Raw genomic sequence first — 22,631 nt, 5'->3', positions numbered from 1 at the left:
TTCCTTCCTCCTATTCCTTCCTTCCTTCCTCCTATTCCTTCCTTCCTTCCATTCCTTCTTTCCTTCCTCTCCTATTCCTTCCCTCCTTCCTCCCTCTCTTCTATTCCTTTCTTTCTTCCTTCCTTCTTTCCTTCCTTCCATTCCTTTTCTTCCTCTCCTCTTCCTTCCTTCCTCTCCTATTTCTTCCTTCCTTCCTTCCTCTCTCCTCTTCCTTCCTTCTCTCCCCCTCCCCCTTCACCTTCCTATTCCCTTTCCTTTCTCCCTCCCTCCCTCCCTCCCTGTCTCTCATTCCCATTTCCTTCCTTCCTTCCCCCCTCCCCCTAATATCCCTTGCAGGGTTCCTGGCGGGTGCCCTCGGGTTCGGGGACCCCAGCGCCTCCCATTGCAGCAGGTGAGCACGTGCCCCTTTGCGGAGGCCGGGCTGGGGGAGAAGCAAGCACGAGCCAGGGACACCCCCCCTCCCCCTCCACCCCCACCCCCGGCCCGGGGACTCGGAGGCCGATGGAGAGGTACCTGCTGCTGCTGCTGCTGCTGCTGCTGCAACCGAGGTTCCTCCTCCTCTTCCTCCTCCTCCTCCTCGCCGGGCTCCGCTCTGCTGCAAGAGGCAAGCGGGCAGGCGAGGGAAGCGAGCGGTCGCGCGCATGCGCGTTCTCTCTCTCTCTCTTTCCCGAGCCTCCTCCGAGGGCGCGCGCCCGGGCCCCCTCCCCTCCGGGGGCGGGGCCGCTCCTTCCCTCTCTCCCTTCCTTCCGCCTCCTCCTCTTCCCCGTCATGAGCCTCGCTCTCCTTCCCCCTCCTCCTTCCTCTTCCTCCTCCGGTCGTCTTGGAAACCGACCCGGCGGAGGAGGGTGTGCGCGCGCGCGCGCGCGCGCCCGACCCTCGGGCGCGAGATCGCCGGGGGCCCCCTCTCTCTTTCGTCACGTGACGCGCTCGCGCTCGAGCGCCGGCCAATCGAGGCGGACGGATGAGTACGCCGGGGAGGGGGGGAAGGGAGTGGGGGGGGGGAGAGGGAGTTTGTAGTAATAGTACGGGAGGGGAGGAGGGAAAAAGGGGTGGAGTCCGGAAAAAGGGGAGGGCGGTTGCTGAGGGGAGGGGCTTCCTGAGTGTGTGGGGGGGGAGGGGAGAAAGGAGTGAGGCGGGGAGGTTGTGAGGGAAGGGATATATATAAATATAAATATATATAAATATAAATATAAATATATATATATATATAAAAACTTACATAAATATATATATATATATATATATATTAGGATTCTATATGATTGTAATCCTGTCAATATGTGTTAATAAAATATTTATTAAAATTATTTGTATTTAATGTTAATATTTATCAATATTAATTATGGATATATTATCAATGTTAGCTATATTAATAAAAGTCCCATGTTCTTTTACTCTGTAATATAAAACGGAGAAAACATTTTATACACAATATATAAAATACATTGATATCTCTCATCTTGCAGGTGTGACACCAATATTAACAATACATAAAACACCTATACTATCTAACCTCTCTATAAAATGTGTAACATTAAGTAGTGTAATCTAATGTTATATGTGGCCTAGATAATCTAAATGATCTATAAAATATAGGCGGAATTTTGTATATTACATATTTTATTTATATCAAATTTTAAAAACCGCCCATGTCCCTCTGAGAGGGAATCCTCTGCACAGAAACCAATGACCTTTTTGTGGTTGACAATAAATATCATTAAAAAAAAGTCATAATAGCGGGAAGAAGGAATTCCTTCACATTCACATTAGGAGGGAGGAATATTAGGTTTGCAACCTTGAGTTATTTATAAAAATAAAAAAGGCACAAGATATAAATAAAAGAAAAGAAGGGAGGAAGGAAGAAAAAGAAAGAAAGAAAAAGAAAGAGAAAAAGAAGAAAGAAAGAAAGAAAAAGGAAGGAAAGAAGGAAGGAAGGAAGGAAGGAAGGAAGGAAGGAAGGAAGGAAGGAAGGAAGGCTATCTAATAAAACCCTTGTATGGGATCCATAGAATCACCAAGAATTGGGCAAGATAGAATGGATAGCATCATTATCGTCAAGGAAACCCAGTAAAATGCAAAATAAAAGCCCCACAGAAGCCCAGCAGTCATGCTAGTCTAAACTGATACATGAATTAAATTACGATAACAATGCGATTAAAATAGGGTGACAAAAAAAAGCTTGGGAAAATGAAAAAAGTAAAAAAACAAACAAACCAGAAATAGGATTAATTGTAATCCATAGATTTCATTATTAGGACAACTATAATCGCCTCTCAAGATAAAAGGCCTAAATGGGTTCCTTCAATGGGTTGCTACTCTTCATAGCCATGACAATATTTCAGATTATATTCTGAGATAAGAGGTATAAATAGTTCTACAGTGCACCTGGTATTATGTCTAGTTTTATTACGGAATTTCAGGATGGATGGTAGCCAGGCAACAAACCTTGTTTGTTGAGGATTCAGGTCTTCTTGTTGTGAAATTTTATGTTTTCTATAAATGCAAATGCCTATCTCCAACAGTCGTTCGCCCCAATTAATTCTTTACCTGAGGCATGAAAATGAATAAAATGCTATAAAAAGAATAGCGGGTTAGTCATGTTTTAGATATGTGGATGGTGCAATGTTTAAGCAAACATGGAAAATCCTGGCTAAATACACTTTACGGTGAAAAGAACAAAGGGGTGGTGTAGTAAAAAGTGGTTTTTTTAAAAAAAGAAAAATTAATTGGAATTTGCTATGCAAACGAGAATTATTAAAATTGCTACATTCATGTCAGCATTCAAGATTTGTATGAGTATTGCAACTATAGTATCAAGTAAAACAATAGACGCGTTTGTTGTGATTCATTCTTTTTACTTCGCTACATATAGCAAAACTGATTTATTTATGAATAATGAAACTTGTATTGGAATATTAGAAACAATGTTGAACGGTAGGCCATAAAAAGATGGCCAATGCAATATATTTTTAGCTTTTTAGAGAGGAAACTACAGACGCATGTCGCTCTGGGAAAGAATTTGTGAAATGAGAAACCACAACTGAGACTGTCATTTCTTGTGATCTGTAACAGCATCACAAGGAACTTAAATTGCAAGGCAAGTTGATGCAAAAAAGAAGTCTTTTTATATTGAGTGTAAGAGTTGAGTTTATAGCCCTTGTATAATTTATAAGAATATCCCTGGGGAATCTTCTAAGACAAGATATGCATTTATTTATGCCTTTATTAATTTCTAATACGATGCATTCATTTTGGCCAGCCTGTCATCCACAATACTCTCTTACATTCAAGTTTAAAATTTCTTTTAAAAAAAAAACTGAATAAAATAAGAATGGGTGAAAATGCTCTTTTGAATTTAAAGCCGCAGGCTTACTTTGAAATAAACATGATTGAAAAACTTTCAAAAGTTTATTGAGGGAGAAACAGACCTTTAACAGCATTCTCTTTTGAATGGTAATGGCTTTTCCCAAGTTTAAATGATTATGTTGGTCTGTTGTGTGGATGTTTGGGTGGTTTAGGGGTGGGGAATTTGCGGTGGGTGGGAGTGTGTTTGGGGATTGTTATGTGTGTTGGACCTGGTCTTTGGGGGTTAAGTGAATTTCGTTGTATGGCTATACTGTGTATACACGTACAATGCCAATAAAGTTATTATTATTATTTATGTTACATCTAATGACATGTATACAAACTACTCTATGCCATTAAAGGCTTCCTGGTTATTGTTCCTATGATTTCATATATCTGTGGACAGATTCAGAAATAGTGCGACAGCTGTTCTCAACTGCATTCACGCATCTTCAGTGCATCTGGTTTTCTGGAACATATTTAGTTTGTTATCTGCGCATTGACAAACTGTCCATTTGTCGGTTATAAAAGGCCACACTGCTGGATCTGCACATATACATGTAGTCCTCAACTTACAACAGTTCGTTTAGTGACTGTTCAAACTTACATAGGCACTGAAAAAAGTGACGAAGGACCATTTTTCACACTTACGACTGTTGCGGCATCCCCATGGTGGTTTACATTGGAATGCTTGACAACTGGTTCACATTCATGACGGTCGCAGTGTCTCAGGGTCCTGTGATCCCCTTTTGTGACCTTCTGACAAGCAAAGAATAGAATAGAATAGAATAGAATAGAATAGAATAGAATAGAATAGAGTAGAGTAGAGTAGAGTAGAGTAGAATAGAATAAGGAATAGAATAGAGTAGAGTAGAGTAGAATAGAAACAGTAGAGTAGAGTAGAGTAGAGTAGAGTAGAGTAGAGTAGAATAGAATAAGGAATAGAGTAGAGTAGAGTAGAGTAGAGTAGAGTAGAGTAGAGTAGAGTAGAATAGAATAGAATAGAATATAGAATAGAATAGAATAGAATAGAATAGAATAGAGTAGAGTAGAATAGAATAGAATAGAATAGAATAGAATAGAATAGAATAGAATAGAATAGAATTCTTTATTGGCCAAGTGTGATTGGACACACAAGGAATTTGTCTTGGTGCATATTCTCTCAGTGTACATAAAAGAAAAGATACATTCATCAAGAATCATAAGGTACAACACTTAATGACAGTCATAGGGTACAAATCAGTGGTGGGTTCCAACCGGCTTTACTACCAGTTCTCTTAGTGCGCGCGCTTCTCGCGCGATCACCAACACAAAATTTTGGGCTCAGTTGTGGTCGTAAGTCGAGGACTACCTATATTATGCCAATACATTTATGACATCCTAGGTTCATTGGGAAGAAGTTGATGCGTATGAAGGCCAACGCCAGCTGAAGAACTGGCAGCTGCGATTTCACGTTGTGTATATTATAATAATTCTGCTCCTTGTATTACTTGTGCTATTGCTAACGCAATGAATATTTCATATCCAAAATTAGAGTTATGTTCTTTCTACTCGATATTATTTTGATTATGCTGAAGCACAACTAACTGTGCAGTTTAATGCTTCATGGCAGACAAAACTCCATCTGTATGTATTTCTGTCTCACTTAGCTTGCCAGCAGTGATCAAATCTGCATATTGAATTATGATTTTACAGGCTTATTTGAAAATATGTCTTGCACTCCACTAGCACAGGCTGTAACAACATACTGTACTTTATGCATACTAGTTTGAAGTCAAATCCTTACCAGGTTCAGTGGAACTAAATCCTTATTCAAAAAAAGGAGACATAATTTGGAACCCAAAATACTATTCCTCAAGTCACATTCACACTTATTGAAGCTGTTTATATATATTGGCTTAAACGTTGGAAAGCAGATGAATCCCTTTTAAAATAAATAGTAAAAGTCACCCCATCTTCAAAAAAGGGACTCTTTTAGGAAGCACTATTTTAAAGCAGGGATGAGTCACCTTTTTTGAAGCAAAACCTTAAAGTAGGCAGGTAAATTAGAGAAGAAAGTGACAAGAGGGATATAGTACCTTGAAATTCAGAAGAAATGTATTCCTCGTTTTCATTTGTTGGGCAACAATTAGCAGCAAAGATTTGTTGCTATGTTATTCTTGGCTGTTTCTTGACCTAGGTGCAATTTTGGTCTGCTTTTAAGTTCTGAACTATTTAACAGTGACCCATTCAAAGTGAATTTAAAAAAAAAATGTTTAAGTACATTACAAAAAATAAATTTCTGATAGATCGCTTCTGCCCTGGACACTGAGATGTAAAATAGCAATTGAAGCACTTTGTGCCAAAATTTGCCAGAAATCTGGGTTGAATTCCAATTTATATATGGCAATATTTTGCCTTTTTAAAGTCCTAATAAATTTCCTTCCTTCCTTTTAGGCAGAGAGATCACAGGCATCAACTTTGCACTGAGAATAATTTCTGTCATCCCAACAAAAAGATGAATAATTGTAGGTAAGTTGTCGTCTCACATCTGCCTTCTATCTATTAAACATCTATTTGGCCCACTGTGGGCCAGTTGCTAAGCCCCAAAACCAAAAAAGACCCCAACTGCAAAATCAGTGAAGTTACCACAGACCCCAAAACTGGGATGGACAACCCAGATTCAAAATTACAACCTCTCTGCCTCAGTGGTGAAATCCAATTTTTTTTTTTTACTACTGGTTCTGTGGGCATGGCTTGGTGGGCGTGGTGTGGCTTGGTGGGCGTGGCAGGAGGGATACTGCAAAATCTCCATTCCCACCCCACTCCAGGGGAAGGATACTGCAAAATCTCCATTCCCACCCCACTCCAGGGGAAGGATACTGCAAAATCTCCATTCCCACCCCACTCTGGGGCCAGCCAGAGGTGGTATATGCCGGTTCTCTGAACTACTTAAAATTCCTGCTACCGGTTCTCCAGAACCTGTCAGAACTTGCTGGATTTCACCCCTGCTCTGCCCCCCCATCGTGTGGCCACATTTTGAATGCTCGGCCCACATTAACAGTTGTTTGCAGTCCCCGCAATCCAGTGGGGGAATTCAAATTTTTTTACTACCAGTTCTGTGGACGTGGCTTGGTGGATGTGGCAGGGGAAAGATACTGCAAAATCCCCATTCCCTCCCCACTCCTGGGGGAAGGATATTGCAAAATCTCCATTCCCACCCCACTCTGGGGCCAGCCAGAAGTGGTATTTGCCGGTTCTCCGAACTACTCAAAATTTCTGCTACCGGTTCTCCAGAACCTGTCAGAACCTGCTGAATAGTACCCCTGCCACAATCACGAGACCATGATTGACAGTGTTTTTGTCATAAACCAGCATTTATGTGTCCAATTTCCAGTAAAAACTGCCCCATAGCAAACAACAAGTTTGCTTAAAGACCGTTGCTCCCTCTTTATGAATGCTGCAAAAAAGGTCATAAAATGGCGTCTGGTCACATGGTGATGCTTTACGACTGTCCTGATTTATGGCCAAAATCGCGGGCTCCATTGTGGGTTGTACGCTGTCCTCAACTTACAACAGTTCATTTAGTGACCGTTTGAAGTTAGAACGGCACTGAAAAATGTGACTTAGGACCATTTTTTCACACTTACGACCACTGCAGTGGTCACAGGATCAAAATTCAAAAAGAAATATCTTTTTTAAGTTTAATAAATGTACCCAACTTGTCAGCTTGGCAACTGATGTGTACTTATGAGGGTTGCAGTGTCCCAGGGCCACAAGATCCCATTTTGCGACCTTCTAACGAGCAAAGTCAATGGGGAAGCTGGATTCACTGAACCGCCGTGTCGCTAATTTAACAACAAGAAATGTCGTAAAACAGGGCAAAACTCACTGAAGGAATGTTTCACTTAGCAACATAAATTTTGGGTTTGGTTGTGGGTTGTAAGTTAAGGACTACCTGTTCTGTGGGAATATCTTTAAGTATGGCAGTCGGTCGGTTTCCTGCTTTCGTTGCAAGCTACACAGCTTGGAAGGGAAATTCTTGGCTTCCCACAGTCTCTCCTCCTGTTTCCAGATCATTACTATTGTGCCGAGTCAGGAATATTGCGCATTTGCTGCGCAAGCATACTTTCAGTGGCACGTTGCAGCGGGAATCACATTATTCTGTGCTCCAACAGATTACGTGCTAAAGCACCATAAAAAATAACCCCCAGCCCTCCTTTGCGATAGGAAATGGAGCTATTTGCTTTGACGCCACTTCAGCGCATGAAGAGTTCTCCAGAAATATCTTTTTTAAGTTTAATAAATGTACCCAACTTCAGGGAAATGCTGCAACTTTTTGTTCAGGCAGACTTTGTCCATTGATTCATTTAAGATCAATGTGGAATTCAGGAGCGCATAATTTGTTAAATTATTTGATCCCACCGGATAAAAAGTGTCCACGAAACAGACCCAAAATAAGACAGATCGGCAACATCAGCAAGTATGGCGGGCCCAATTGGCCAAAGAAAGCTCAGGACTGTATGGGGTGAAAACGTGCGGAAGAAACCTTCATCCTGCAGTGGATAGATAGAGGAGGAGGAAGAGGAGGAGGAGGAGGAGGAGGAGGAGGAGGAGGAGGAGGAGGAGGAGGAGGAGGAGGAGGAGGAGAAAAAGAAGAAAAGGAGGAGGAAGAGAGGAAGGAGGAGGAGAAGAAGAAAAGAAGAAGAGGAGGAGGAGGAGGAGAAGAGGAAGGAGGAGGAGGAGGAGAAGAAAAGAAGAAGAAAAGGAGGAGGAGGAGGAGAAGAAAAGAAGAGGAGGAGGAGGAGGAGGAGGAGGAGAAGAGGAAGGAGGAGAAGAAAAGAAGAAGAAGAGGAGGAGGAGGAGAGGAAGGATGAGGAGAAGAAAAGAAGAAGAAGAAGAAGAAGAAGAAGAAGAAGAAGAAGAAGAAGAAGAAGAAGAAGAAGAAGAAGTAGTAGTAGTAGTAGTAGTAGTAGTAGTAGTAGTAGTAATTGATTAGGGTTAGCTACCAGAGAGTGCAGCTGCTCAGTCCTTGGAGCACCCCACAAGCCATCGGTATAAAGTTCGCATCCAGTTATCCGTTACAGGATGCAAATGTGTAGACACATGATCTCATCTTTAGCTATTTCACCTTCATTTAATGGAAGCGAGCCACAGCTTCCCTTTTGTTCAAGGCCGGGCTGACTGCAGATGTGCACCTCTGTCATTTTCAGATTCTAATCCCAGAGATGCTAGAATTAAAATCCGCTATCCTTCTGCGGGATGTATATCATAAATAGAATATGGTTCATTAATTGGGAAAGTATATCTTACTCCCTTGCTTGAAATTCAACAGTTATGCAATATCTTAAAGACGAGGAAAAAAAATTAATATAATACGGCACAAAAGCACTAAAGAACTGCAATTCGTTTTTGATCGATCGCTTCTAGGACTTAAATAATAAGATTTAAAAGTGTTTAAAAGTTCTTTGTTGCTTTGTTCTAAATTAAATGTTTCGGGGGGGAAATGTTTCCAGAATCCAAACTTGGTAGCTTGAACGTGCCTGGTGGGCTAATCAATCACATTTTTTTTTTGCTTGTTAACTGAAATAATTTTATTCTCTTTAGTATATTGCTTTCTCAGACACACAGAAAATTCTCCCACACAGACCATTAATTTCGGTGTTGATCTACAGCATACTTGTAAATCGATTATTGTACAACGCATTTGCATTTGCTTAGATCATCTGATTTTTCCAAACTGCATTTAGCATGTTTCAAATTATTTGCTGAGTCTCGCCCTTCCAGCGTTAGTCTTTTAAACAGGAGTAGCAGCTCCCTTTGTAAATTAGAATTATGGTTGTGGGCAGCATCGCATTAAGTTACTATCTTCATGCCTCATACTAGAAACCAGGGTTTAGTGTTTCTCAAGATCTTTCTTTTTTCTTTTTATTTTAATATCCAGTTTTCAAGTCCATGGAAAACAGTGATGGGATTGATAATTTGGGGCCATCTGCAGCCGCCACAAGCCAACAGAAGGCCTTGGAGGTCACCAGCTGGGTTGTCCTCCTGCCAGCTTCTCCATCTCCTCCCTTAGGCATGATTTCAATAGTGGAAAGAGCATTTGAGATGATCCCTGTCCACAAATAAAACTCTATTTACGCTGTTATGACTGTTCAGGTAGAGTTTTGTCATTTTGTGTTATTAAAAACAACAACCCAGTTCTGTCATGAAAGGCAGGGTTTGATTCTACGCACGTTTGCTTAGATCTCAGCTGCCTGTAGTTCCAGAAAACCTCAGAGTGAGTACAGTTAAGCTTATAGTAGTGGATATTACATATACACTTCAACTTCAAGAGGCAGAAACCTAGACAGCTAGGTATGAAACCATCCGCTTTCTACTTTTCTCTTGTTATCGTCAAGTTTCTTAACCATTGTCCTTTCTGCTTTGAGAAGCAATAACAATCCGTTGACAATGGATGACGTGTATTAGAAACTATCTACAAGAGGCTTTCTCGCTCTAGTAAAACCTGCCTGTAATCAGTTAATATCATCTTGCTTGAAGAGGCCTCAAGGATGAGTTTCCCCCCCACCCCCCACCCCATGGTAACCAGAGTGAGCATCTCAAGAAAACAAAAACTACACCGAAAACACGAACCTGCATGAATTAAAACCTGTAATTCACAGCACTTCTAAAACCAGCCATGTTACGCAGTGGATCCCCGATGGAAAAGGAAGCTGGATAGATTCGTACAGAAGTCCAGAAATAAGCAGGAATTAGCGAAATAAGCGCAACAGTTCTCCTATGACTGTGTTTCTCAAATTGAAGATGGATGGAAGATGGGAAGGCTTCAACTCCCAGAACTCCCCATGCTAACCGGTGGAATTCTGGGCGTTGAGGTCCACTTATCTTCGACTTGCCAAAGTTGAGACATTTTGCTCTATGACAAAGGTATCAAAGCCTCCAAATCGGCACCCCTTTCTTATCCATGCCAGGGTTGACCAAAATATATCCACCCATATCTGACTAAAGAATAAACAATCCGGGACAACTGAAGGAAACAAGCGTCAGTCTTCAAGGAGAAACGTAGGAATGGTGTCCCTCAGTCAGGTTCGGCGTTGAACTTTTTTTTTTTTTTAATTTGATTTATATGCCGCCCTTCTCCGGAGACTCAGGGTGGCTTACAATGCGTTAAGCAATAGCCTTCATCCTTTTGTATATTTATACAAAGTCAGCTTATTGCCCCCACAAACTGGGTCCTCAATTTACCTACCTTAGAAAGGATGGAAGGCTGAGTCAACCTTGAGCCAGGCGAGTTTTGAACCTGCAGTAATTGCAGGCAGTTGGTCTTAATAACAGGGTGCTTTAGACCACTGTACTACCAAGGCTCTTATTGGTCAGGGAAGATCTGGTTGCAAATATTTCATATTTTTAATCTATTATGTTTATCAATCTCTTGAGTCAAGTCTTGGGGACTATATCTCTGTAGGCTTTTTTGTGGGCAACAGTAGGACGTTGTTTTCTCTGTCTTCCAAGATTTTTTTTTTAAAATCTATTTATTTCAATCAGAACAGAGCTTGGAGGGATCTTGTAGGACTTCCAGTCCAACCCCCTTCCTCAAGCCACGTCAGAATAGCCAGTCTCTTCTTAAAAACCTCCAGTGTTGGAGCACCCAACAACTTCTGGAGGCAAGCAGTTCCACAGGTTAATTGTCCTCCCTGTTAGGAAGTTTCTCCTTAATTCCAGGTTGCTTCTCTCCTTGATTGGTTTCCATCCATCGTTTTTCCATTTTTTTTTCAAGTTTAGGCCCCAGCAAATTCAGGGGGAAAAAACAACCACTGGTACCAAATATTCTTCATGAGTTTTTGTCCCCTCTCCGTGGCATTTGTTTTCACAACTGGTTTGAAAAGCCTTACCTTTGATCTTCCTCCCCTCCACATCCAAAAGGTTGGAAATGCTTCCATTAACGCTGGGATACCAGTCAGGATTCATTCGTGGTGCCCAAGAAAAAGCCTTCGTCATCCCTCGCCTGGCCCAGAGCTCTGCCTTGAGCCTTTTTGTCCATGCTGTGTCCATTAATCAGCTGGACTGAACTCTCAACGCCTTAAAGGTGAGGATTCTTTCAAGGTTGAAGCCCACAAAAACAAAGAAGGACTTTGTAAGACGAGAACTCCTCCTGAGGCAAAAAAAACGGTGTTTATCTCTCTTAGCCTCCTCCCAACCACTCAATAGCACCCACACACGCACCTCAATTCTTGCATTGTTGGGTCTCCGTCGTTTTAACCCCAAATGGGGAAATTAGGACAATACATTGTAATTACGGATCTAGTATTTGCTTGGCCGGGGCCACCGAGCAATCCGCTATGAAACAATGTCCCCCCCACCCCCAAAGAAGCAGAGACCAAATGTGTTGTGGTCTGGCAGCAACCTGCGGAGCTGGCAGCAGAGTCGGACAGCGATGAGGCTGAGGAAGAACATGGGCTAGTCCTGGAGGCTGGGGAAGGCCCGGATGAGGGCTCTGCGTCGGAGGCAGAGATGGGGCCAGGGCCATCGGGGAGTGAGGTGTGGACTCCAGAGCCTCCAGAGACTGATAGGAGTGAGGCAGAGGAACAGGAGGAGCCTGTTCCTAATGCACGCATGAGAAGAGCTGCCAGAAGGCAAGAGCAGCTCAAGCAAAGAGGACAACTAGGGAGTAGGGCCAAGAGATGATTGGCCCCTCCTATAAGGCTTAAAACAGACCAGCAACAGCGTTTAGGCTTTGCCGGAAAACAACGTTGGTAGCTTCATCTTCTTCTTCGTCTACGTCTTGTATTTATTTTTGTATCTGTGACTTCTGAACGTTTGCCAAGAAAGGCCTTTGGCAGTTTGCCTAATTGGACCAAGGTTTGCGATAGGACTGAGGAATTTGTGTTGGGGGAATTTGCTTTAATTTAGTTGAATGACGTTGGGAATGAAGTCGTTCTCAGCTGTTCGAATAAAGTGTGTTTGTTTTTTCACGGACTGATTTTCCTACTACTTACTTGGGCCTGGGTCACAACAAAATGCCCCTTTTTATCTCTTTCTCTTCAACCAACTATATTACTGGTACTTTACAGGTGGTCCTTAAAACCAGAATTTTCACTGCTAAGCAAGAACGGTTATTAACTGACACAGGCCCAAATTCTGCAACTTTTGCCAAGGATGTTAAGCAAAACGTTAAGCCCTTGTTATGCGAATCCTGTGGTCCTTGAGTGTATCCGGCTTCCTCCATTGACTTTGCTTATTGACAGCTGGCTGGGAATGCCGTGACCTCGGATGCTTCCACTGTGATAAATATATGCTGGTTGCAAAGAGAGAGGGGGGAGGGAGAGAGAGAAAGACGGAGGTAGAGGGAAGGAGAGAGGGAGAAAGAAGGAGAAAGAGGGCGGGAGAGAGGGAAAGGAGAGAGGGAGAAAGAAGGAGAAAGAGGGAGGGAGAGAGGAAAAGGAGAAAGGGAGAAAGAAGGAGAAAGAGGGAGGGAGAAAGGGAAAGAGGGAGGGAGGAAGAGAGAAGGACAGGGAGAGAGAGGGAGGGAGAGAAAGGAGGAGGGAGAGGGAGAGAGAGAGCGAGAAAATAGGAGAAGGAGGGAGGGAGAAAGGAGAAAGGGAGAAAGAGGAGAAAGAGGGAGGGAGAGGGAAAGGGAGAGAGGGAGGGAGGAAGAGAGAAGGAGAGGAGAGAGAGGGAGGGAGATAAAGGGGGAGGGAGAGGGAGAGAGAGGGAGGGAGAGAAAGGAGGAGGGAGAGGGGGAGAGAGAGCGAGAAAGAAGGAGAAGGAGGGAGGGAGAGAGAGAAAGGAGAGAGGGAAAAAGAGGAGAAAGAGGGAGGGAGAGAGGGAAAGGGAGAGGGAGGGAGGAAGAGAGAAGGAGAGGGAGAGAGAGGGAGGGAGAGAAAGGAGGGAGAGGGAGAGAGAGCGAGAAAGAAGGAGAAGGAGGGAGAGAGAGAAAAAGGAGAGAGGGAGAAAGAGGAGAAAGAGGGAGTGAGAGAGGGAAAGGGAGAGAGGGAGGGAGGAAGAGAGAAGGAGAGGGAGCGAGAGGGAGGGAGAGGGAGGGAGATAAAGGGGAGGGAGAGAGGGAGAAAGAGGGAAAGGGAGAGAGAGGGAGGGAGAGAAAGGGGGAGGGAGAGAAAGGGGGAGGAAGAGGGAGGGAGGGAGTCATTTTTTAAGGATTTAATTATAAGCACCCACTTTTTTTTCTTCTGATAAAAATGCTGCTTTCATGCAGAATTTAGTTCCAGACTTAAACAGTAACAGTGAAAGGTTTTTAATTAACGAAAAGCCAAACCATTTAATCCGTTAGTTCGGTAAACTATGGCTACGTGGAGCGAGTAGTAGGTAACAAAAATGAAAACGGTGCCCTAAGCTATAGGAAATATGGAAAAAGTCTGAGGAAACCACAGCCTTTGCCAAGAAAATCTTTCGGCTAAGAGATCGGTTCCATCTTTCCCCATGACTATACCTTGGGAATTCGACGATCGACACCGTTTATCAACACGAGGAGATCTGTCTCTGCCCTAAAATTTTCAGAGTCTTGAAAGGATGGAGCAAGCAGGACAGTCTACAACAGTGTTTCTCAACTTTGGAAGCTTGAAGATGGGTGGACTTCAACTCCCAGAATCTGGGAGTTGAAGTCCACCCATCTTCAAGCTACCAAGATTGAGAAGCACTGGTCTAGAATAAGAGTGTAGTATGAAGTATCACATTTAAAAAAAAAAAAATCTGAATACTCCACTGACTATGTCAGCGGATGTGTCACTGTATTTTTTTATGACAAGATTTCAAGGAAAGTGGTATCGTTTTGCAAACAAAGTGAATCACCCTGTCAGTTCCAGATAGAAAGGATTATTTCCCACACCATGTCACAAAATATTTCAGCGAGAGAATGAGTCGCTGGGAGAGATTCGGGAACCATACATTTCCCCCCCCCCACCCTCATATCAGCCTAGCATTCCTATCTTGTAATGCAAAAACCTGAGATTTTGTTTGTATGGGCTGTTACCATAGCTGCACTTCCAAAATGCAAGAGGTATATTATTTTTCCTACGGCTTCCTCTAGAATTCTGGAAGGTTCTTCGACAAATCCGATTAGGAGTAGTAGGCTGATGTAAAATAAATCTTGGGATAGGTTCCATGCCCTTGGGGTTTATGAAAAATAGGGTAGTCCTCCACTTACAACAGTTCATTTAGTGACCAAAGTTACAACGGCACTGAAAAAAGTGACTTGTCAGCATTTTTCAGACTTGTGACCATTGTAGCATCCCTCTGGTCAATGATCGAAATTCAGTTGCTTGGCAACTGGCTCGTATTTATGACGGTTGCGGTGTCCTCGGGTTACTAACTTAACTGCAGTGGTTCATTTAACGACTGTGGCAAGAAAGGTCATAAAATGGGGCAAAGCTCACTCAACAAATGTCTCACTTAACAACGTAAATTTTGGGCTCAATTGTGGTCGTAAGTCGAGGACTACCTGTACTGACTCTTATCGTGGGGGTAAATTGACAATATCTTATGCAGAATTTGCTGAATAAGCCAAAGTGCCCGGTTTACATACATATAACAATACGCTATGAAAAATGGTTTACATTATCTTGTACTTTTCGCTACGTAAGCCTCGGGGGAACGTCTCTGATTTAATGAAGTCTGAATCCGCTGTGCCAAAAACATTTCTAATATATATGCCATTCTATAAAGCCTTAGTAAGATCACACCTAGAATATTGCATATAGCTTTGGTCACCACACTATAAAAAAGTTGTTGAGACTCTAGAAAAAGTGCAGAGAAGAGCAACCAAGAGGATGAGGGGACTGGAGGCTCAAACATATGATGAACGGTTGCAGGAACTGGGCATGGCTGGTCTAGTGAAGAGAAGGACCAGAGGAGACAGGATAGCAGCCTTCCAATATTTGAGGGGCTGCCACAGAGAAGAGGAAGGGGGTCAAGCTATTTTCCAAAGCACCCGAAGGCCAGACAAGGAATAATGGATGGAAACTGATCAAGGAGAGATTCAACCTAGAAATAAGGAGAAATTTTCTGACAGTGAGAACAATCAACCCATGGAACAGAAGTTGCTTTTGGAAGTTGTGGGAGCTTCATCACTGGAAGCTTTCAAGAAGAGACTGGACTGCCGTTTGTCAGAAATGGTGTAGGGTCTCCTGCTTGGCTGGGGGGGGGGTTAGTCTAGATGGCCTACAAGGTCCCTTCCAACTCTGTAAATCTATCTATACGCGATTATAGGATTCAGAATTTTAAAATGGTCACTGAGGATGTTAAAACAATATCTGGCTTGGCATTTCCTGGCTCTCTCCTTCCGTATCCAAAAAACTTTCAGTAGGTCTAAATTTAGGTAGCTTCAACATTTTAAAGTGTCGATCTCATTATTTCCAGGTAGGAATGTGAAGCAATAGTGGTCCGATGCCTTGGAAGTTAGTACTTTATTCCATGTCTCATTGGGTGGGTGAGGAGTTCGACAACCCAAACCCCTCATCTCTTACACCTCCGTGAAACTTCAAAATTCTTCTATCTCGCTCCGCTTCAAAACGCATACAATGCAAAAAGAAAAAAAACCCCGTCTGTCTCAGAATCCGTCTGTGTCAGATGTGAAAAACAGGTGGTAAGAATGTGCTTGTCCCATAAATAACACTTAGGCTGTCTTAAGGGCAGTGACCTAACGCTGGAACCGCTCACGGGAAGGAGTTGCAAATAAGGGCTATTGTATAATTGCGGGCAGGGGGTTTAACGCCTGTCAAACCTGGTAACTAGAGAACAGGGCCCGCCGGTTGTGTTATGTTGTGTTGTGTTTGTGTTGCTATTTGGGCGCTGCTCCGAAGTTCACTCCAATGTCAGTGACAGGGCATTTTCACTTTACGATCAAAGTCTCCTCGGAGATTGACATGCCTTCAGTTCCCGGAGAGCAAAATGGGCGTTTCTCCTGCCCATACTTGGCCTCTTGTGTTTACTTCGGAGCGTCTGTCAACCTCACCCACGTTCCACGATGCCGTCCTATAAATCCCCAGCTCTCGAAGCATCAGGTGCACAATGCCAAATCTCCTGGATGAGCAAAGAGCTTTTGCCTTTGGAGGTGCATGGTTTGTTTGCTTTTTTTGATTTGGGACGTTCATCCCCAGGTAAGCCTCTGCCCGTTTGTTTTGTTTTCGTCCTAACCGCTGTTTTGGAAACTGCGCTATCTTACCTATCTCGAAGGTCGATGAGGCATGAGAAAAAGCCACGAGGCAAAACAGGGGCCCAGACTTACATAACGCAAAGAGTTGCATTTCCATCTTTGTATTGCAGAATCAGCAGACGCAGAGGACCAATGAAGACATCAAATCACCTTGCAAGGAGCACCAGTATTTGGTTATAGTGATAGAGTAAGTATAGATACTGCTCGCCTATTGATGTTTAGATTAACAGAGTTGGAAGGGACCTTGTAGGTCACCTGCGCACGTTTCGCCGTGCTCTCAAAACTTTTCTATTTCAGCAAGCTGGCCTGGCCTAACTCCCCTCTTTTAAATTCTTAAATTTTAAATTTTTTAATTCGTGATTTATAAATTGGGTGTTTTAATCTGTGTTTCGGCCGAAATATTTAATAATTTTAAGGGATTTTTAATATTTGTATTGTCTGTATTTTATCTTGGCTGTTCACCACCCTGAGTCCTTCGGGAGTATGGCGGTATAGAAATTTGATTAATAAATAAATAAATAAATAAATCTAGTCCAACCCCCTCCCCACCCAAGCAGGAGACCCTACACCATTTCTGACAAATTATTGATAAATCTCTTATTGATAAATCCGTACTCGATTGTCCTTCGTTGATAAGCAGAGAGGTCGTTTCAAGCATCTTATTTTCACAACGATGCCATGCACTTAGGTTCTTTGATGCAAAGGTAAAAATATATTAACTATGGACAATTCAGGGTCCACAAAAGAAAAATATAATCCGATGATTAATTAAGTAGGGAGAGGCAGTTCCGGTGTAAATGTCTGGCAGCAAAGTTTATACAAAGAGGAAGGTCATATGGTGTTATTCTATTTACCTTGTTCCATGTTACTGCAGAAATAAGGAAAATACTTTTCTTTAAAAAAAAAAAACACAGACAAATATATATTTGAGGAAAACAGCATGTAAGCTAATATGTTGTTTAGCAGAGTATAAAACCGGTTACTCCCTCAGGCTAAAATATTATATATCTGAAAATGAGTACTCTTGCAATCAGTTCATTCTATTTGGGACTATATTTGCGTAGAATTGCTTTTGTAAATGTGTATTAGGGTTTTGTAACTAGGCTTTTAAATACTTTGAATCAACGATTTATCCAATCTTAGAATTTTCTTGTAAATATCTGGTTTCAATTTTTTTTTTCTCCAATGTAACTTGGAAGAAGTGATAGTTGGAAATGACAACGGAGTGAGCATGCTGATATGTTCTCATCCTTCCAGCTTGTGTAAAACAGATAGTCCTCCAGACCGAGTCAAATTTATAACTAAATCAATGAGATTACAATTATTGATGTGCTCATTTATTCACTGAATATCTTGCTCATGGCAGTCTTGGGATTCTCAGTGGGTCCCAGGATGTATCAAAACATTAAAACACCTACAATGCCCTTAAAATAAAATAAAATGAAATCAAACCTTATGCATGCCTACGTAGAAGTAAGTTCCTTTCTGAGCTTGACTTTGGAGAGTGAAGTTCCTTCACGCTGCCTTTCTCATCCTTCAGTGTTTCCCAACCTTGGCAACTTTAAGTGCGTGAACCTCGACTCCCAGAATTTCCCAAACCAGCATGCAGATTGGGAATTCCCCAGGGACTGGGCCGGGAATGCTGGCTAGGGAATTCTGGAAACTGAAGTCCACACAGCTTAAACTTCCCGAAGTTGAGTAACGCTGCCCTCCAAGGTGTTTCCTGGGGATTTTGTGTTAGGTGCTTGTGAAATATTCCCGTACATTATAAATTCCTTAAGTGGATGTCAGAAATTATCAAATTTCCTAAGGTCCGCATCCTCTCGCAGCAACTGGTATGAGACAACTATGTCCATCCAGTGTTTGCTAAAGCAACTGCAAAGGTCTTTCCGGGCTAACAGAAGCCACACAATGACTTTCCTGAGGGACACAACTCAACCGAGCCTGATTTTAGCCAACCTCCTGACCTGCAGGAAGAGGACTAAAAATAGCCAAGAGCTGGTGTACCCTACCTGCGGTTCCGTGTTGCAAAAGATCACCTGGCATTTCTTTAAAGAGTTCTTCGGGAGGTGTGGACGAAAGTTATTCATTTATTTATTAAACTTATACGCTGCTCGTTATGCCAGCGTTCTCCCTAAATTAGAAAGACGTTCGCGGTTAAGTTACAAGCAATCCTTGCATGCTTGTATTTGATTTAAAAGAAAAAAGAAAATAAAAGAACGTATATAGTGGTGCTACTTAAACATCTGAAAAAAAAATAAAAGACGTACAACGTTAAAATGAATGTATGAAAACCTGAGTAGAATAAGGCAGGAACCTGTAATTAGGAATAACAGAGTTGGAAGGGACCTTGGAGGTCTTCTAGTCCAACCCCCTGCCCAGGCAGGAAACCCTAGACCACTTCAGACAAATGGTTGTCCAACCTCTTCTTAAAAACTTCCAGTGTTGGAGCATTCAGAACTTCTGGAGGCAAGTCGTTCCACTGGTTAATTGTTCCCATTGTCAGGAAATTTCTCCTTAGTTCTAAGTTGCTTCTCTCCTTGATGAGTTTCCACCCATTGCTTCTCCTGCCTTCAGGTGCTTTGGAGAATAGCTTGGCTCCCCCTTCTTTGTGGCAGCCCCTGAGATATAGGAAGACTGCTATCATGTCTCCCCTAGTCCTTCTCTTCATCAAACTAGACATACCCAGTTCCTGCAACCGTTCTTTATATGTTTTATTCTCCAGTCCCCTAATTATCTTGGTTGCTCTTCTCTGCACTCTTTCAAATCCCACTACAGTTGAAATGCTTATTTTACTGCAGATGAAAAACATAAAGGCGGTGAGAACTGGAAGACAATTCTTATTTCGCCAAATTGTCCAAATTGGGTCCAAAAAGTTTTGTTCTTTGTTGTGACTGTGCCAAGCCTTGTAAACATTATAAAGTTTGAGAACTCCGGCAATAAAAAGATGATGAACTAATATAACCTACAGTATATGCATTTAATTATGAAAAGGGAATCTTTATTACTCAACCTTAACTTTGGGAAAAGCATTTGTTTTATATCTGGAGGGGAGGGAAGCTTTTCACACAGATCAGTGGTGGGATTCAACTAATTTAACAACCGGTTCTCTGCCCTAATGATTTCTTCCAACAATCAGTTCACCAAATTGCTCAGAAATTTAACAATGGGTTCTCCCAAAATGGTGCAAATTGGCTGAATCCCAACACTGACGCAGATGGATTATTTTAAAGATTGGGAGCCCTTCTGTAAACTATTTCATTTCTTACTTTTTTTATTTTTAATTCCCCTGCAATCTCAACAGTTATCTCATGACACTCACCCACCCCATGACCTTGGCATACAGGTAGTCCTCGACTTACAACTGTTCGTTTAGCGCAGGGGTCTGCAACCTTAAATACTCATACAGCCATTTGGACCCGTTTCCCACAGAAAAGAAAACACCGGGAGCCACAAAACCTGGGTGGGTGTGGCCAACGCGATGTCACTCACTTCCACCGGTCACATGACACCCCCCCAGCCACACCTACTTCATTCATAATTCATTAAATCAATCCCTCCTGCTCATGGCAACTTGAAAGCTTTGCAAGTTGACACCCGAACTTTTAGGTTTTCTCTTTTTTAAAAAAATTTAAAATATAGCAATATTTTGCTCCCTTAAATCCTACGGCTAGGATTTTTTGTTTAGCATAAGAAAATGCTAATACCAAATGGGAAACAGTAATGTAACCTCCTCCATACTAATTCAGAAATGGATATTAAGATAATTAAGTGGGTCATTTAATAGGGTCAACTTTACCCAGTAACTAGAAAGCAACAAAATGGGATTTAATTGCAAGCAGAAGTATTTAATTAAGGGTCGTGTGGTTCTTTAAAGTCTTAATTCAGTCATACTTGGCCTGACGATGTTAGATGAGATCAGCAAGGCAATTCCAGATTTCAAAATTCAAGTATTATTTCATATTACATGAAATGACAACAATGGGCACCACACATCGATGTGACATCATTGGGATAGGCTCTATCCCAAAAATTCAGCCCCTGGAAAAGGGTTATTGTAAAGCAGCTAAAATGTAGGGTTAATTCTGAATCTACTTGGTGAATTTAATTCATCCGATCATCTCAAGAATCTCTGCGGTGTTTGAACATGTTCGTTTATTTCTTGTAAGATTTCCAGGAATCTTAACAATTCTGTTGGAACAAAGCAGCCTAAAAAAAGTCAGATTATTATTTTTTTTTTCCAAATTAGTACCAGTAAGCCAACAACTTTTTGCCAAGGGCAAGGAAGATTTGCCATTATATTTAAAATTAATTGAGTTCATGTAGAGCATTAAAATCATTCATTATCTATAGCCAGTAAGGTAATGTATTCCATTTTGATGTTTAACCCAAGTAGCAGTTAATCACAAAGCAGACATTTGGATTAAAACAAGGATGGTTTTTTTTTCCTTCTGCAGGGCAATTTTTGAAGAACGGCCTGTGTCCAAGAATTACAAGTTGTGGTCAGAATAATATGCGAACAGGTAATCCCATGAATCTTTTCGTTTATTCTAACCTTAAGTTATATCTCTTTGGAATAATGTGCACTTTGCATAGCTAGAGGTTGACGTATTTTGATTGTTTTGAAGGCTGGTCTGAATGTGATGCTAATAATAATCTTTAGAGAATTCAAAGTACTTTATATGCTGGATGAACTCGAATAGATTCAGATGATGATTTGGTGGATATGGAGGAGTGTGTTGCTTATATTGGTCTTCTCATTACATAGAATTCATTTCTGCCTTTTAAAATCAGCGCAATATACCGTTATAGCCAAACCAACCAATTATAATTTGAGGTCTCCTTCAGAATCCGGAATCAAACTGTGAATTGCAGTCTAGTTTTGATAAGTACAGAATAACAGAGTTGGAAGGGACAACCCCTTGCTCAGGCAGGAAACCCTATATTGGGTGTCTGCAACCTGCGGCTCTGGAGCCTCATGTGGCTCTTTTGTCCCCCTGCTGTGGCTCCCTGTCTGCTAAACCCACCAGTGTCTGGCCCTGTCCCTCGCCCTCCCCTCCCAGTCACTCCTCACCTGGCCTAAGAAGGTAAGGGCAATTACCTAAGGCAGGGGTCTGCAACCTTAAATACTCATTTGGACCCGTTCCCCACAGAAAAGAAAACACCGGGAGCCACATGGGCGTGGCCAACTTGATGTCACTCACTTCTACCGGTAACATGACCCCCCCCTAGCCACACCTACCCAGCCAGTCATTAGGGCAGAAAACCAGTTGTTAAAAAACACCGGGAACCACAAAATCCTTTTGACATATCTCTCTCCCCTCCCTCCCTCCCTCCCTCCCTCTCTGTATCTCTCTCTTGTCTCTTTCTCTCCCCCTCTCTCTGTATCTCTCTGTCTTTGCCCTGGCCGCTTCTCCATCCCCCGCCATCGCCCTTACCTTCTCAGGCCAAGGGAGGAGTGACTGGGAGGGGAGGCTGAGGGGCGGGGCCAGCCAGTGGTGGGATCACCTGACAGGGAGCCACAGCAGAGAGCCTAAAGAGCCACATGTGGCTCCAGAGCCGCAGGTTGCTGACCTCTGACTTAAGGTAACACCAGGAGGCACAAAACTTGGGTAAGCGTGGCTGGAGGGTGTGTGTGTCATGTGACTGGGTGGGAGTGAGTGATGTTGAGCTGGCCACGCCCACCCAGGTTTTGTGGCTCCCGGTGATTTCTTTTCTGTGGGAAACGGGTCCAAATGGCTCTTTGAGTGTTTAAGGTTGCAGACCCCCTGCCCTAGACCATTTCAGACAAATGGTTGTCCCTTCTCTTCTTTAAAAACTTCCAGTGTTGGAGCATTCCCAACTTCTGGAGGCAAGTTCTTCCACAGATGATTTGTTCTTAAAATCCTTACATGAAGCAAATTTCCTGCCATAGTTCACTATGGATTTATTTTCCGAGCCTCTTTGTGAGGGATGGAGACGTGTAAAAAGCCTCTGCCCTTTAATTCTGTCATCTGCTTTAATAACGTCGAGCTTTCGCCCGAAGAGTTCAGATTGGCTTGCTAGTCTGGTTTTGAGCATCTCACCTGCTTGCCTGTCCTGTCTCGCAGCCGACACGTAGATCAATAACAAAAATCCAGCAGGCAGGTTTTCCTGA

General features: G+C 42.5%; 1 protein-coding gene across 5 annotated transcripts in view; it reads left to right on the top strand.

Moving 5' to 3' along the window:
• Positions 1 to 22,631, top strand: part of NRG4 (neuregulin 4) — a 48,507-nt gene that overhangs the window by 15,073 nt on the left and 10,803 nt on the right. For 2 of the 5 annotated variants that reach the window (XM_070953617.1, XM_070953616.1), the window contains exons 2-4: positions 5,782 to 5,856; positions 16,606 to 16,682; positions 20,953 to 21,018. In XM_070953617.1, the coding sequence (XP_070809718.1) occupies positions 21,009 to 21,018 (10 nt within the window). In that variant the 5' untranslated portion in view covers positions 5,782 to 5,856; positions 16,606 to 16,682; positions 20,953 to 21,008. Of the gene's footprint in view, positions 1 to 796; positions 966 to 5,781; positions 5,857 to 9,268; positions 9,462 to 16,605; positions 16,683 to 20,952; positions 21,019 to 22,631 lie in introns of those variants that run through there. The other 3 variants (XM_070953619.1, XM_070953618.1, XR_011601040.1) reach the window with 3 other exon arrangements.

Source organism: Pituophis catenifer, unplaced genomic scaffold (assembly GCF_029215685.1).
Source record: "Pituophis catenifer annectens isolate HBS135680 unplaced genomic scaffold, rPitCat1.0.hap2 SCAF_14, whole genome shotgun sequence".
Classification (NCBI taxonomy): Eukaryota; Metazoa; Chordata; class Lepidosauria; order Squamata; family Colubridae; genus Pituophis; species Pituophis catenifer.
This window is presented reverse-complemented; position numbering and strand designations above follow the sequence as displayed.